This window comes from Mizuhopecten yessoensis, unplaced genomic scaffold (assembly GCF_002113885.1).
Source record: "Mizuhopecten yessoensis strain PY_sf001 unplaced genomic scaffold, ASM211388v2 scaffold3537, whole genome shotgun sequence".
Lineage (NCBI taxonomy): Eukaryota > Metazoa > Mollusca > Bivalvia > Pectinida > Pectinidae > Mizuhopecten > Mizuhopecten yessoensis.
Genome location: NW_018405094.1, coordinates 333,125 through 350,581, shown reverse-complemented (window position 1 = coordinate 350,581; position 17,457 = coordinate 333,125). Strand labels below are relative to the sequence as shown.

General features: G+C 35.6%; 1 protein-coding gene across 4 annotated transcripts; it reads left to right on the top strand.

Annotated features, from left to right (window-relative positions):
* Positions 1 to 6,487: 6,487 nt before the first annotated feature.
* LOC110447623 (D-aspartate oxidase-like) lies at positions 6,488 to 16,387 on the top strand. 4 transcript variants are annotated; one of them, XM_021493455.1, is made up of 11 exons: positions 6,488 to 6,593; positions 10,189 to 10,401; positions 10,748 to 10,862; positions 11,272 to 11,354; positions 12,172 to 12,237; positions 12,685 to 12,739; positions 13,160 to 13,264; positions 13,520 to 13,581; positions 14,180 to 14,297; positions 14,643 to 14,741; positions 15,515 to 16,387. In XM_021493455.1, exons 2-11 carry the CDS (start codon positions 10,205 to 10,207, stop codon positions 15,629 to 15,631), a joined length of 1,017 nt encoding a protein of 338 aa, XP_021349130.1. In that variant the 5' UTR covers positions 6,488 to 6,593; positions 10,189 to 10,204; the 3' UTR covers positions 15,632 to 16,387. The 4 variants fall into 4 exon arrangements, with proteins under 4 accessions (XP_021349130.1, XP_021349132.1, XP_021349131.1 ...); XM_021493457.1 differs by having other exon boundaries at positions 6,489 to 6,581; XM_021493456.1 differs by lacking the exon at positions 6,488 to 6,593 and adding an exon at positions 6,937 to 7,022.
* The last annotated feature ends 1,070 nt before the right edge of the window (positions 16,388 to 17,457 follow it).

Below are 17,457 nucleotides of genomic sequence, written 5' to 3'. Positions count from 1 at the left end.
CCGCATGGAAGTGGATTGACCGGGCTGTAATGTTGCTGAAACTCGATGACTTGGTGCGGTCGGAAGTAATGTCTCGTGTCCGACACTTTGATCCAAATCCTTGGATAAAACCCCTCAGGCTCCTGTTGAAGATCATCACTGTTCCTGTAGTGAAAATCAATCTCGCCTTCAGTTTCGGAATCCATATCACAGTTTTGCATTTCAAAATAATCTACCAAGGACTGATATGGCGCCACTTTGTTGCATATTTGTTATGATGTCATTATGTACGAAAATGACGTGGAAATATTGCGCGGAAATATGACGTCGCTTGCAGCGCGAAGTGTCTGTAAGCAGTCGGATATTTTAGCCACCGCAAATGATATACATAAATACACGTTTGTTTCTACGTTAACTCGTACATATTTCATTACATATTACATTTATGTTCATGACTTTGCATATTTACCAAGTTTTATCAATTAAACGTGCCATAATATGGCTCATCTGGCAGTCAACCGATAGAAGCCATATATGGCCCTTCTGTCGCTCAAAGGGTTAATACCATGTTATGACTGGTTTTTTTTTATTTGACACTTTTTTATTTTCCTTTTTGCATAATATAATGACAATGACAACACAATTTTACAATCGGGTACATAAATGTGAGAGAAAGTTTTGTAAATTACCTGTTCTATCCGAATGTAGTCTTCCATGTCTTTTTTAAAGTAAGCAATTTTAGGTCTACTAGTTTTTAGTTTTTGCTTATAAATGTGGTGCTTAGCAATCAGCAAAATACTGTTTAGAGCATTAATATCCTGTTTATGTGTTGCTTTTCCAAATATGACATCATTATTGCTCAGTTCTATGATTTTATTGGTTTTTGTGTACATCCATTGCTCGAGATCATTCTAGAAACTAGCGATTACTCTACATTTATTAAATAAATGTATCCTTGTTTCTATGTTATTATTACAGAAGGAGCAAAGTGGAGAGTCTTTTATTTTTATCATGTGGAGATATTTATTTGTACTGATGATTCTATGTGTTATTCTGTACTGGAGCCATCTAAGTTTTATGTCTTTAGTATTTTTTAAAATAGACATATTTACTTTCCTCCACTGAAAGTCATTCATTATTGAGTCTAGGTCTTCAGCCCATTTCAGTTTATAATTTGTATTAACTTTCAATTCTTTGACCAATACATTATTTATTGATTTTCCCCTTATTTTGTTTGTTATGATGTTGTAAATAAACTTTGGGCAGTGAGGCAGAACTATAGTGGACGCTCTAACATGTATTATATTCCAAAAAGTTATTGTACAATTTAGAAGTTTGCCTTGCTAATTAAAAAAAGAAAAAATACTTTTAAATTTGCTGTCTCTTTGTGAGCCAGGGCATAAATCATAGAAACGAGCGAATAAGCATGTTTTATAAAGTTCTAGACACATATTTCCTATATTGTCTTGTAGTAAGCGAATTAGTCCTGAGGATTTGTTATTGACCCAAATAAAGATTTAGAGTTCACTGGAAAATGGACACGTCACACGATCTGTATCATCACATTTTGAGACACATATTACCTATATTGCATTGAAGTAAACGAGTTAGTCCTTAGGATTTGCTATAGCCCCAAATAAAAGATTTAGAGTTCACTGGATAATGGACACGTCACACGATCTGTAACATCACAATTTGAGCATGTACTTCTGCCACGACGCGTTTTTGTTTTGCTTGAGTTCCAGCCACACGTCAGACATCGTTTCCTTGATCCTTGTTGAATTTCCTTCTCTTCTTAAGTTATACGCTATCTTCGCCAAATTTGACCGTTTCTTTTTCAGCTCCGTTGGTAAGTCCGTTCTCACTGTTATTCTACAGCCCCTCTCAAGATGTTTTGCTGCCTCGAGAACTCTATCCCGATCTTTTAGTCTCACAAACTTAACAATAATAGCCTTGGGGCGCTGCATGTCATCACTGAAAGATGAAAACTTAGGTAAACGGTGCGTGTTCGCCAAGAGAATTCTGGCCTCCTCGTCCGCCATTTTGAGATTTTCCTTCATAAACTTTCTTGTCACGGGTTCTGTGTCTTCTCTAGTCTGTTCCTGAACCCCGTAAATCAGAAGGTTGTATTTCCTGCAACTTTGTCTTTTTCCTCCTGCAGTTCATCTACCTGACCACTGACAAACTCCACACTTTTTTTAAGTCATCGTTTTCCCGAGTGAGTACCGTGAGTTTTCCGTTGAAAGACACGAGTTTATTTTCCATGTCGATAATCTTTTTTTCCACATTTTTGACTGAAGATGTAATGCTGTCTATGTTTTGGCCAGGCTATCCGTTGACTTCAATTTTAAGTCCTTCAAATCCTCTATGGCTTCTGTACTGACATTAACACCTGTCGCCATCTTTGAGTGGAATTTCGGCACGTGCTGCTCTTCCAATGCTTTACCCGCCACTTTGCTGGTAGTTTCGAACTCGCTTGTTGATTTGCTGCATAGGAAATAGTTTGAGATTTGGTTAGGATGGTCTTCAGTTTCCTTTTTGTTCCTTTTTTTTCTACCCCGGACATTCCAACATGAATTTTTGTTAACCGTGATGTGAGAACCAACTAGCCATCTTCGTGCCGGAACCGGAAGCCCCCATGTTATGACTGTTAACTGTGTAAGTGTCTAGTGATTTTTTTCAAAAAGTGCAGACATTATAAGATACTTTCACACTGATTAAGAAAACGTACATAATTGTACCAGAAAATAAATTACTTCTCGATCACTTAGCTTGATGTCGACCGCTTTGTTTTAGAGACCGGAGGAGCCTCGGCATTTTCAGAAGAAGTTTTTTTTCTGATATATATATCATTCATATCGAATGTCTATAATTATAAAACATTGATCGGCATATTCATAATAAGTTTGATCAATGTTGTTCTCAGAAATAAACACGGCATTGAACTGTCTACACGTTGGCAAAAAGCAGATACCCGAACGCGTAAACCGATGACGTCATACACAGAAAAAATAGTGGATACCCCAGCTACACGTACACATATTGTTGCTAAACACGTACACATATTGTTGCTAAACACGTACATATATTGTTATTTAACCTCTCTTATGACTTATCTTTCAACAATTCATTGTAAATCATACATAAAAAAAATGTTATGAAATTTAACGAGGGCTGGCTCTCTGCAGTCAAAAAACAGATTTGTTACTGATTGTGGATTGTGTAATAAATGGTTTGGGAATATTTTCATTAAAGTATTGAACAGAAGATTTTGATGCATGGGTTGTGGCTCGAGCAAAAAAACGATATACAGTAACGCGTTAAAACGTTACGCGTTAGAAGTTACTTTTAACGCGTTGGAACTAACTTTTAACGCGTTAAAGGTCACTTCGAACGCATTAGAATGGTAAATGCACTGGCCAATCAGAGAAATCGTTTCATAGTTGATGCTTTTGATAAAACCGCCAACAGTTTTGCAGACTCTGATGGAATTTTATTGCGAATATGGCGGCTGAACAAAATCAATTTTTAAGACAGATGTTATATCAGATGTATGGTTAAAAGCCAAATTCTACCATACATGTTCCCCCTAGTCATTGCACCATTCCGTGGTGGTGGGATTGAGTACCTCAATGACATGGATAGCTATACTGACTGGGACTTTGTGCTCTTAGTAGGGTCACCCAAGCCAGACAGGTTGAAAGGTAGATGTCAGACCAAGCAGCTCCGTCCTTTGGCCGGGATGCAAATGATAGGTTTGTACCGTTGTGGTTTCCTTCCTGGAGGGTTGTTACATAGGTGTCCGCCTTCGGGCCAGCTCTTTGTGCATTTCTCTGGAATGGTCGGGCCGTGGTTAATCCTCAGAGTCCTATGTTTATAGTGTAGATTTCGCTTCTGTCCTTTCTCTTGTCTTTTTTTCCTTTTTGTTCTTTCTCTTTTTTCACACTTTTCCTCCTCTATACATGACCTTAGCTGTTGATCGATGTCAAACACTAATTCACTCACTCTACCATACATGTAATGCCCCATCTTCATGATCTTGAAGGAAAGTAGGATACTGTAAAGCTGTGTTTCCATTATTCGATCGCTCCATGTAGCGATTCGAGCCTCACCGCAAGACAGCCGCATGCAAATTATAAGGACAATGGCCATACAAACATGTATAATTTTCAAGAAATAGGTACATTTTTCGTACACAAACACTTAAATAGGCATCATGCCACCCAATGTAATAGGATTTATATTATTATACCTTATGTAAAATTCTCGAAATCTGAATGAGAAACATGTGAATTGTTTTAATGTTATCTTTCATTTTACAAAGATATAAGGTAAAATTCCTAAAAATGTTACATGAGCAAAATGAAGCGCGCACGGTTCGTTTCACCGCCAGGGTGATATTATTTATGAAGTTGTCGCATGCGCGGACATTATGCGCGTACAGTTCGTTTCAATACCAATGTGTTAATTTTTAAAATGTATTTAAATGTGACATTAATATTGAGCTACATGTATGATGAAGTGACAGAACATTATCAACAATTAAGACATTCTGTAATCTAAGACAACGTTGCCCTCTCATGAATGTTATTAGTCCGAATTATTCTGACGTTTTATCGACTTTTTTCATATCGGTCTGTCGTCGATTAACGTCAGAACTCCGGCCCTCTATAATATGCGGGAAATATGCGACCCGCGCCCGGAGCGCACTTCAAACTGATATTTTAGAAACAAATCGTCACTTTCACACACATGTCGCACATGGATCGAAAGATCTATTCTTTATGCACTAGGTGGTTTCAATAACATGTTTCAAAGATCATTACGAAAAATATTTTCCAACGTTTTCTATACCAACCCATGTTTTTTATAGAAATTAGGCCATGAGAAATGTCACATGACTTGACGAGATCTCGCGTTACCGAAGGTATTTTCCCAAGTTATGACGTAGGCCGGCGAGATTTTAGTCACGTGGCATTGGAAGGCGGGGCTATCAAAAAACTAGCGTAAAACAGAGTAAGTTTGAAAAAATGTGTTTTTAGTGATTGTATTAGTTGTTTGAGGCATGTTATGTTTGTTCATCTTGTGCATAAAGAATAGATCTTTCGATCCATGTGCAACATGTGTGTGAAAGTGACGATTTGTTTCTAAAATATCAGTTTGAAGTGCGCTCCGGGCGCGGGTTGCATATTTCCCGCATATTATAGAGGGCCGGAGTTCTGACGTTAATCGACGACAGACCGATATGAAAAAAGTTGATAAAACGTCAGAATAATTCGGACTAGAATGTTATATGAGACTGCTTAAAAAAATTGATGGAGCTGCAAGCTGCCTGTATATAGTGTAATTATCGCGATACACAAAGAAAGATTAATCAGAATTATATGCTAATGGACCTAAACATGCGAAAGGATTAGCGATTCTACCTGTACACGTCATCCGAATCCCCTTCATCTAAATATAGCTACATTGTATCTTTGTAACATTCTTTGAAACAACACCTCTGATTGGCCAATGTATTAACGATTCTAACGCGTTAGATGTGTATTTTAACACATTCTAACGCGTTACTTTTGCAAAAGCAACGCGCTTGTAGTGACCTTAAACGCGTTAAATGCACTTCGAATGCGTTAAAAGTCAGTTTAACGCGTTAAAAGTCGGTTCTAACGCATTACTTTTTAACGCGTTATTGTATATCGTTTTGGCCCGAACCGCCACCCAGGTTATAGAGGACCTGTATCCATCGCAACATCATCTACCACATTACCACCAGAATTGTTATAAGATGTAAAATTACCTTATAAATATCAACTAAACGTGTGTCAAAAATCGTTCCCAAGGTTGCGGAGGTGCAAAAAATCATAGCGGGGAGTCCCGGACAGTTTACTTAGCAACAGTTGACGAGATGCTCCGGCATATCGTCATCATTGTTGAGGACTGGACATTCCAGCTGTGGGTCTTACATTGAACACTCTCCTAGAAAATGGTTTTTCAAATACAACATCCAAACACCCCTGTCCCATCCTTGCTACGTCATGGGTTATCATTTCTACAAATACATCGTTTGAACCCTTCCTTTTAAAAGGATCTTTGGATTAGGATACATTTATAAACGTGTCTCTTTATACGTAAGATTCTCTTTTGACTTTTATATATGATATTGTGGCAGATTTTAATTGAACATAAGATTACGGTCGCCTTCTAGCTTCAAGCTAGAAGGAATTTCCCTTTAACTCAGTGGTAGAGCGTCGGACTAGGATCTTGGAAATCGAGGGTTCGATCCGCGGTTGAAGCACACTTCTCACTTTCTTGTTACTGTATTGTACTGTTATTGTATAATAAATGTATAACTGTAGTTACGGCTCTACTGGCCTTTAATAGATTTGTAGCTGTATTTAGCTTAACCCTCTCCACCCATCTGGGGCAATACAGAAGAAATGCTGAAAATAACCTCCCGAGACGACCACTTTATACAATACTCGCCATGAGCGCCATTCACCAAAATTGCTCCAATGACTAGCTAAGGAGCTCATACATATTAATTATTTGTTTATGTCGCCATTTTTACAGACGCTATGGAGGATATGTGATATTGTAGAGAGGTAAAATTCCTGGTAAGAGCTACTATTCTATGATGTTATTGTAATGTGCCAGGCACGGTGTGCTAGAAGTGTAGTAAGTAATCAAGGCTGCTTTCCATGTGTCAGGCTATTTATAATCAGCTGGCTCAATGACCTCGTGTATTGTGTGTGTTTATGTAGCCATACTAAGGTATACAATACACGGTTTACGTCTTGTGTATCGGTAATATCTACACATGTATAGTATAAGTACATGTACTATTGATTCATGATCGATATCGCACGTCTATATTGATTATCTATTACTTTCACTATTGCTGTACGTGCTGTATTGCAATGACCTTTAGCTCAATGTCACTATTTAGGCTATAAATAGTTACATATCTTATGTACGTGTTACCATACGCATAGCCCTATTTACAACTCCTTTACCACATTTCTACGGAGTAGCAAGGTTGTACGGTTAGTGCCATTTTTGTATAATACTTCGATGATCAATATTGTCATATAAGTAAGAATAATTGAGCAATCGAGTGCCATATATTTGTTTATTTTTGCATAGTCAAAACGGTGATTGTAAATATGTACCATTTTCGTTGACGTACATGGGTACTTTGGATGCGGGTAGATATATTAATTGTATGTTTAAACATGTTCATGTATGAAATGCTGACATTTTCATGAATGTATTTAGAAATGCTTTTACTATTCATAAATGACACTATTATCGTATTGATAACACATGTCTATTGTGAAGTAGAATTATTCCTCTGCACGTGCATGGTTATATTATACATATTATCGATTTGGAAGCATTATATTGAAACTTGTATTTTGTTATGCATTAATATACAAATATTATAGTAATACATTGCGTTTTGAATACCCTACAGAGGGACTATAATCTACTTTCAATTACAAGAACGTAGTTTCATCGTGTGATGAGCGAGTCTACTTTCAAATCTCGACGTGAGCAGTCAATATTCTTCATTTTCCTAAAATAGCATGAAAAGTTGATAATGGTTTGAAAAAAACATAACAACATAATATAGTCCGATCCTAATTATTAAACTACTTATTATCATGATTATAGTCATTAAACTTTAGTTTAGAATAACCGCTTTCTTTGCCAATAGATATGGAAAGTTCAGAACGTGTTTCTTTCTTTCTGGAAAATAACTATCGCTTTATAAAATTATTCATATAGTGAAACATTATCGCAAATCATCTTATATATATTTGAATGTTTAATGTGTCTTTTTATGGCGGGGATAACCATTTTACAAAAATGTTATCAACACCACACACATTTAAATCAATTAGCTTCATTTCCCTAACATATTTCTCGAACTTTAGCAAGTCTACTACGTTAATATTTAAAGTAACCTACCTATATTTAATAAGGAAAATATACATTTATCGATTTTCTCTGGATATTCGCTGTATGGGATCATGATATAATATACAATGTATATACCTATGTCACATATGTATCTGGAATATGTCTATTTCAAAGGGATGCTTTTAGATTTGATCTACTCTTCGTTATTGCATATGTTCAAATTCCCATGGCAACATATGTTTGTACCGTAACACCAACACATCTGATTAGATTGATATTTAAATGCTACCATGTCAGCTAATCAAGGGGGAAATGAATATTCAAATAGCAAAAAACAATAAAATATATAGCATATTGATTTAGTAATGCTTACTATATTTTATCTATATTTTCTTTTAACAGCTAAGGTCATTTAAGGACGTACCTCCTTGTGTGTTGAGTAAGTGTGCCGGCGACAGGGTATGTTTGTATATATGCCTCCTGGTGAAAGCACGGATCTGACGCTGGCGTTATAGTGTTAGATCACTGAAATAATATGCTGAAGGCACCCAGCACAGCATTCCGCCCGCTCACATTATACTGACAACGGGTGAATCAGTTGTTGTTATTACCCCAAATTCTGAACGCTAAGCAGGGAATAACAGCTACAATTTTTAAGTACCTTGATATGTCTCGGCTTGGGAATAGAACCCCATTAGCACCACTTTTGCTTCCGAGACGACCTTTCTACCAATATGCCAAATACCGAAACTAGTTATGATTAAACCCGAGTACATTATTTTGAAAGTTTTACACTTACAGCCAGTGATCGATGAAGGGAGACCAAACGACAATTATGGAGGATTAGTAACATTAGAAACAGGTGTTAACTAACATTGTAAAATTGTATTATTTTATGAACATTTTTATCAATATACAACTGATTTTTTTAACTCTTCCAATAGTTTGATTCTTTGGTTTGGTTTGGTTTAGTATTGTTTAACGTCCTATCAACAGTTATGGTCATTTAAGGACGGTCTCCCCTGTGTGCAAGATGCATGCGTGTAGTGTATGCGTGTGTGTTTTGGGAGGCTGCGATATGTTCGTGTTTGTCTCCTTGTGATATCGTGGAACTGATGCCGACTTTATAGTGCTACCTCACTGAAACATACTACCGGAGACACCCAGTAGAACACCCCACCGGTCACATTATACTGACAACGGGCGAACCTGTCTTTACACTATTAAATTACTGAGCGTTAAGCAGGAGTAGAAACTACCATTTTTACAGACTGGTATGTCTCGGCCAGGGGATAGAACCCAAAGCCTTCCTCACAGGGGCGAACGCTCAACTAAAGGCCAAAAGTGAGGTACTGTCAAGGGAGACACTAGGAAGAAGAAAGTTGTTAAGAAAGAAGAGAAAAGATAATATCCCAAATTTAGTCGCCTCTTACGATCATGCAATGGGGGCAGCAGGTACAATTCTTACGCCCTACCTGCAGGGACAGTTTGATTGTGTTATATTATGCTGGTACATAATACATTACACAAAATATTAACTCTTTATCGATTATATATATTAATTTTATTCAACACATTTTTGTCGTTATTATGACATGCTAATCGTTACATATTATGAGTCTGAATGAACCAATGTATACACACATAAACACATATGTCGAGAGGTTTTAATAATATCATGCTGGGTTTGGAAAATACCGCACCAAATGAGTTATGTTCGGTACTGTTCTACTGTCTATATATTTTGACAGTGTTGTCGGAAATGGAAACGGTAACACTGTGCTAAAGGCAGTCGTTTTATTTTGTTTTGTTTGGAAAATACGTAACGTTATCATCTATTGATATCGTCGATAAGTAATACGACTGTTTATTTAATGTAACTATGAGGTATTTATAGAAACTTGTAAGGACTTCAACGTGTTTTAAGTGCAGATGAATATTACTTTTAAAAGCATTATTTATTCATCGACATCTTGTGGTCCTCAATACTTCACAATTACATCACCCATGTAGGAGACAGTTCGTTAGATATTCGCTCAAATCTGAAAGCAAGCCTGTACAAAAAGGAATAAATAAAGACAGTTTTCCTTTAAATGTTTATATAATATATTCAAATAAATGTGACATTTAAGCTATACATAACAGAAGTTGTGTCTAATTCAACATTACACGCTACAGTAAATATGTAGACGTAGCACTTGGTATAAACGGCTGGTATAATTCAAAATTAAGTCAGCGGCACTATTGATAGATATTATATACGTGTCTTTTTATCAATTTATACAGGTGAATACTTAACAAAATGAAGCCGAAGATCGCTGTTATAGGCGCGGGAGTTATAGGCCTGTCGACTGCCATCAACATCGAAAACCTCATTCCCGGATGTGACATAACGATTATCGCCGACAAATTTGAAAAGGACACCACTAGTATAGGAGCGGGTGGTATTTTCAGGCCTACAGAGAAAGCCATACCAGGGGTACCTGCTGATGTTATACGGTGAGGGAAAATAGGGTCGAATAAGGAATTCCTTCACAACTCTTTTAGAGATATGATGCACCTGGAACATAATTCATACTTAAATATTTGGGTTGAAAATTAAACAACTTGATTGGTCCTTTGTTATAAGCAATGAAAGCACTACACGTGATTAGTTTAAACAGTCATTTGTTTGTTTTTCAAATAATTTATTACATACATATGCATTCAGAGGAATGGGAAACAAGCCCGAGAACTCAAATATATGTAATACATCAGTGAGATGTTTTACAGATTTATTACGCGTTTTGTGAGGTTTGAGAGATTTGGTAATCACAATTATATTGTTTCTTTTTTATTTCTTAAGACGATGGTCTCAAGACACGTGGGATTTTTTCTCCAAACTTGCCCTGTCTGACCTCGGCAGTACTACTGGCCACATCGTGATGCCTGGCTATATATTCAGCCAGGAGAAGATAGAGGTGGGTAACGGTCGTAGCGTCAGAAATGATTATGTTTGTAACAGAAGTTACAGGTAGACTTATATTACAAGATTGTGATTCTAACGACCTATTGTCGAGAAAGAATAAAAAACGATGTTACAATCAGATTGCCTGTAAGTGGTTTGATTCACTGAATATGTTGCTTTGCGCTATTTGCTGTAAAACAAAATTTCAAAAGTGAAACAAGGTATCAACCGATAAGAAATATGTTTTTATCTAGTTTCATACGATAATGACAGCATTGAGTGGAGTTATAGATACGTATCGCCAGATTTTGCATCCCAAAATATTCGGGTTTGACCATCGAAAATTGCTACATGTAAGTTAGACATACACAATGTCATGATTTTTTAGTTAGCGTGAATTATTAGTCCATTTCCTATTCCAGAATCCTATTTACGAGGACGTCATATTTAGCTGTAGAGAGCTGTCTCAAAAAGAGCTCACAAAACTCAACATGGCACAATACAGGTAAGTCGGATCAAAGGATCTGTTCAGTCCAGGTAACCTTTAAAGCTATTCTGTGTGAGATTGTTTATTAATTTATTTTTTTAAACTAGAAACAAAATCATGAATTATAATATTCATTTTCAGATGAAAGAAATGTTCATGTTGGCAATTCCTCTGCAGTAGATGATTGATAATCTGTCAGAATTTCCACAATAGCATATTTTCGCGCTTAATTAGCTACAATATCCACATCTAACCTGTGTATAGTGTAAACTTCTGCCGTCGGTGTCGAAAAGATCTGTTCACATTTAAAAAAAAAGAAAAATCATAATAATAATCAAAGTTTCTCTCTCTCTCTCTCTCTCTCTCTCTCTCTCTCTCTCTCTCTCTCTATCTATCCTCTCTCTCTCGTTTATTTTGAAAAATGATGTATATATATGTCATCTTGTATTCTCTTATTGTTAAATTCTATTGGGAAAGGGCTTTATATAAGTTAGAAAACTTGTGCCCAATCCCAATGTATATATTTTGATACAAATAAAATATGTTTAAATCAAAATATAACCTTACAGAATGGATATTTTCTCAAAACAAAATGAAGTGATTCAGAAATTGAGGTATTACAGTACTACCTCACGAAAAAATCAGTTTTTATGATTAACCTATGTCATATAAATGTTCCATTGAACATGGCGGAACAAGGAACGAAAAAGCTTACCATTTGCAGGCAGACAAGACATGTATATATTGAATGTGTTTAACCATGATAATCAAACGCTACACAGATTTGATTGCCCACGATTTTAGATATGTATATGATTCCTATGTTCGATTTCAGACACGGGTACCAATTAACGAGCATAATAGTACAGATGTCAAAATACCTTCCTTGGTTAATGGAAAAGTAAGTTTGCATAACGACTGAAGCAAAACGCTTTCAAATCTAAAGAAATGGTACAGCCTAAAAGTCAGTTTGCATGTGTGTTACATGTTGGGTTACACACTTAATTTATATTTAGTGATTATATTTATGTCGATGTTATATATAAAATATATGGTACATCAATTCGACACAGTTAAATTATCCGATGTTAGCTGTTTCATTTGCCCATAAAATTGACCACATTCACTTTGGCTGTGCGTAAGAATCGATGTCTAGTTTTGTTCCGTTTAGCCGGTATTAAGCTACCGCAACAGAAGAAAATATTTATTGTATTTCTCAAAATTAAAAAAAGGTGCTTTTTAATAATATGATTTTGTGCAATTAAAATGTTGTTTTCGGAATAATTTGTTTCTGACAGGATTCATAATATCGGTAAACTTAAATGATAATATGTAATTCTCATTCTAGATTTGTAAGGAACGGAGGGAAAATACTTAAAAGAAAAGTAAACGATTTGAAAGTGGTAAGTTAGGTATTTTTGATATATTCCTAACATATATTTCGATTAAGTTATTTGTTGATGATTATGTTTCAATCTTACGGATTGTTTTAGTACATGTAGGTTACTCTTTTTCATCACTGATACGAGCTACTTATGCCGTCATCATTACCTTCGTATTTTGTCATGACAACCTTTCTATGGTGTCATTATTAAACAAGTATAATGTCGATACCTCATTCGTATGATGTCATGAATATTTGCTTTTGCTGTTAATGATGTCATAATCACTCATGTACGACTTACCTTCTACTCATGATGTCTATTACTACCTACTCTCGGCGGCATTTCCAATGATTATACACACGTTGTGGGAAGCCAGTACGAATTTGTCTCCTTGTCAATTTCTGTCAGTTCTACAAATATTGACTTCTTATTTTTCAGTTTGCAGGAGGCCCATATGATGTGGTCGTCAACTGTACGGGGTTGGGTAGTAAGGAGCTAGTGCAGGACAAAAATATACATCCCGTTCGAGGGCAGCTTATCAGGGTACGTATTTTATTATCTTTTTAGTTCGATTTACGAGTTACATTACGAAATTAAACTACATCAATCATATGTTGATGAAAATATAGGTACTGAAGGGGGAAAACCTTGTCAATAAAGAGAATGATGGTGAATCCAAAAAAAAAAATCCTTTTTAAAAAAGCACGGCGTTGCTTATGACCTGACAGTGTGTATACACTTATCTGCTACTAGTCTGATTTGAATCTGTGTAAAGATCTTCATTCATCCCCATTACAGTTGGAGGCTCCTTGGATAAACTTCTGGATATACACGGACCATGGTGCATACGTTTTACCAAAGTAAGTTACACCATATTTACAGAAAACAAATATAATTAACTGCCTCCAGTTATATTTCATAAGGCGAAGGGTTATACCTTCTGCCCGGGAAACCCATAATACTAAATAATGGCTTTGCTTTTCTCTGCTTGACGTTCGGCTTTGAATGTGTTGCTGTTAGGACAGGTTAACCCTTTTTCATTTTAATGTAATCGGGTAGAGAGTCATGTAATGTGTCCAGATCATGACATTTTAGTGAGATGGGACTGGAGTGGCCCTACTATCCGTGGACATAAGACCTTCGTTTTGCGAGAACATAAAACCAAAAAACACTTAGCAGAGGACATTCAATGTATGATTTCTTTGATAATTTACTGTATGATATGTGTTATTTCTTGTGTGATTTCTCTGATTATTTACTGTATGATATGTGTTATTTCTTGTGTGATTTCTTTGATAATTTACTGTATGATATGTGTTATTTCAATGATAATTTGCGGCATTATATGTGCGATTTCTATTTAAAATTGATTCATCTTTCCTTTAAAACTTTATGAGCATAGGAAACTGCTTAAGTAATAAAGAAACTAAATTTTAACTTTGATCTAAACTTTGACAGTGCTGAGTTCGTTGCTATAGGAGGAGTAAGACAAGACGGGAGGTCAGATCTGGCTGTGGATGCAGAGGACAGGAAGGGGATACTGGAGAGGTGCTATAACCTGTGGCCACCCCTTAAGGTAGGATATCCACACTATGTACGATTCACTTGATCTGGTGTACATCCATTGCAGCATTTTTGTTTGTTTGTTTGTATGTTCGTGTCGCCTGCTAAGATGAACAAAATTGAATATGCATCTATGGTATTTCGTTTGACATTTGTCATTTCCCTTGTAACCATTTATTCTGCAACTTTTTAAAATATGCACTTCTTTTCTATTGTTAGCCCTGCATATATGTATTAACAAAATACGTCTTAAGATCTCTGTAAAATAAAAGTAAAAATATATACACAATACGGTTGTGACAAATTTTTCGTTATTGTCGATTGCTTATCATTTTTCACTTGCACGCTTGTGTTGTAGGGTGGTAAAATAATTGGTGAATGGGTAGGACTAAGACCGTCCCGAACTCCTCTGAGACTAGAAAAGGAATCGATACCGTTACCAGGTGGCGTTCTGAAGGCAAGTATCACATTTTGTCTTTATATTATTCCATAAAATGCTGTCGGAAATGTTCATACAATGATTTTTGGAGGAAAAAAAAGTGTGTTTTTTTTTCAGAAATATTAACCCGCTGAAAAATGTATTTATTCTGCAGTACCTATTAAAAAAGCCATTCAGAAAGATAATTACAAACATTTGAACCTCAGTCTGCTTACTGTTCTGAAGTCATATTTAGAAGTCAGAAATTAAGTTATGAAAGTGTTATTAATCAAACTGTTTCATAATTATATGATTTGCATAGACATTTCGCAACTTTATATCAGGTATATTAGTAAGTTTTTCTTAATTTAACCAAAAGTTATTACAAAAAAGGTACCCATGCATTTTACAGGTATTTCTGTTCAACACTTTCTCTAATAAACGTGCTATAGGAACATAAATGTATAGCACATGAATGTTCTTTAATATCATTATTATATGTAGTCATGAACAAAACAGTGATTTATCGAATCCAAATCTATCACAATGCAATGAATTGGAATACATACTCAAGTAAGAACAAAACAATAGGTTGAAAAAACGTCAACTATATGAAGAAAAACAGTAATGTTAATGAATTTATTGACGTGCTAGGATAGAATCCTAGAGCTTTGTATTTCATTCAACTATTTCAGCAAAATATTTTCCCGACATTTGGTTTTTTACTCTTTTTTATGACGTGTCATTTTACATTGCAAACTAAAATATCAGCTTTTAAGTAAAAGTTTTGTTTTTAACATTTAACATTTCAGATTGTCCACAACTATGGTCATGGAGCACACGGCATTACGTTAAGTTGGGGCACCAGCTTGGAGGCTGCCAGACTAGTCAAGGAAATGCTGTATGGATCCGTTCATGCTAAACTCTGAGAAGATGAAGTCATGAAATAATGTTTTAATGTACAAGTGTGTATATCTGAAATGTTCAATGCTGTTGAACGTTCGTCTTTTTCCTCATCAGAAATGAGGTTATATGGATAATAGCAACAAATATTAATATAAAAGGCACTCTAAAAAAGAAAAAAATATTCTGATTTCCTGTTGAATGTGGGCGCGTGTGAAACTATTGAGATAGTTTGCCAAACGAATGAATTAAATCTAATACACTCTACGGGAAAACATATACAATCCTGTTTATGTTATTTTTAGACCTTTGACATGATAACTGCCTTGTCACCAACAGTGGCAGTGCTTCGAAACTTCAAAGTCATTTAACACTATGTGACGGTATTCAGTATTCATTGGTTTTGTATTTTATGGAAAAATAGGTAATACATTTTATTCTTAATGTGAAAGAACTAAATAAGCAATGGGAGAATATGAGCTTTATCAGAAAATCTCTTGTCAAGAAATCCCTTGTTTTTATATACAAGTACCTAACTGCATCAGTTAGTTGTAGGTATAGAGCATTTTCTTTGTACTACTTGTACCTTGGCGGACTGACTGCTTGCTGAAAACAGTAAATTTATCTTTCACAGGAAATTAATTAAATTTTTTATAAATATGTATGCATGAATCTGTTCAAAACTATCAACCAAATATTAATAGTTTTAAAGATCTGGTTTTTATTATATGTTTCTTTTCGTATGTAATAATGTTATGCTTTGTTTTATTAAAATAGTCCAACGATGGCCTTGTTGTTAATTGTTTTTCATGTAAGACATCATTCGTTTTGTATCTTAGACACTTACAACATATACGGAGATCTGGACACTAAGGTCGATACTGTCATGTTGTAACGTTTGTTGTGATTAAGTCGCCTTACAAAACGGAGTACAAGACATTAACTCCGTCTTTGTCGGGTAATGGTTGTTGTGATAAATTAAGTCCCTATACGACGGAGTACTACACACTAACTACGCCTCTGTACTGTTATTATGTTTGTTGTAATTCAATGTCGTTTTCACTCGGTAAGCAGCATTACACAGTGGATGGTCTCTGTAATAATTACTGACAAGGTCAACGTTTTATAAACATTCACTTTAAAACGTAATTTATCAAACAGTTACGTTTTTACCATTAAACAGACCATCGCAAATCACAATGTCAACCGTTATCAATGAATGAGGTTAAGTAAAAGTTGTGCCGAGCGACATATAAACTTGCTGTTGCAACATGTATGTTTTTATAGGTCACCGTCAGATTAAGGATGAGTTCAGGACAAAACACATGGGATTGTACTTATAACAATGAATACACTGCATCATACAGCTGTTTTTCCGGGACTCATCGGTAATGCTTGGGGTAAAAGTGGTACAGTTCGAAATGGGTCATAACAACTGTTGAAAAAAGAGAGAGGTGCGTAGAACCCTTCAATTCCACATGGATTTCAGTAATTAAAAGAGAATGGGTTGATTTCGAATTGACAATAGTTAAAGTGTGTATATTATGAACCATGCTACTACTCAAAAGAAATAATTGTGGCCATCCGAATTACCACCAGCGGAGCCTACCATCTTGTATGATGAACGGAAAACACGCATGTGATGGCGCATATAAAATCTGGTAATATATACAGGTTGCCGAAATGAATACACTGCGCTATGCAGCGGTTTCGTCCTTCGAGAAAAGTTAGAAATCCAAATTGGTTTAAAGTACTGCTGAAACAAAAGGGGAGGTTAATCCCGTTAGTAAATGACGGTCAAACTATTGTTCTTCTACACATTGAATTGACAAGTGCAAAGTCTTAACTGAAG

What these genes read in the sequence shown, in the direction of transcription:
- LOC110447623 (XM_021493455.1), top strand. Translation starts at nt 10,205, where the DNA reads ATGAAGCCGAAGATCGCTGTTATAGGCGCGGGAGTTATAGGCCTGTCG. An exon ending in ACCTGTGGCCACCCCTTAAG is followed by an intron (nt 14,298 to 14,642) that starts GTAGGATATCCA and finishes CTTGTGTTGTAG; the next exon opens with GGTGGTAAAATAATTGGTGA. An exon ending in TACCAGGTGGCGTTCTGAAG is followed by an intron (nt 14,742 to 15,514) that starts GCAAGTATCACA and finishes TTAACATTTCAG; the next exon opens with ATTGTCCACAACTATGGTCA.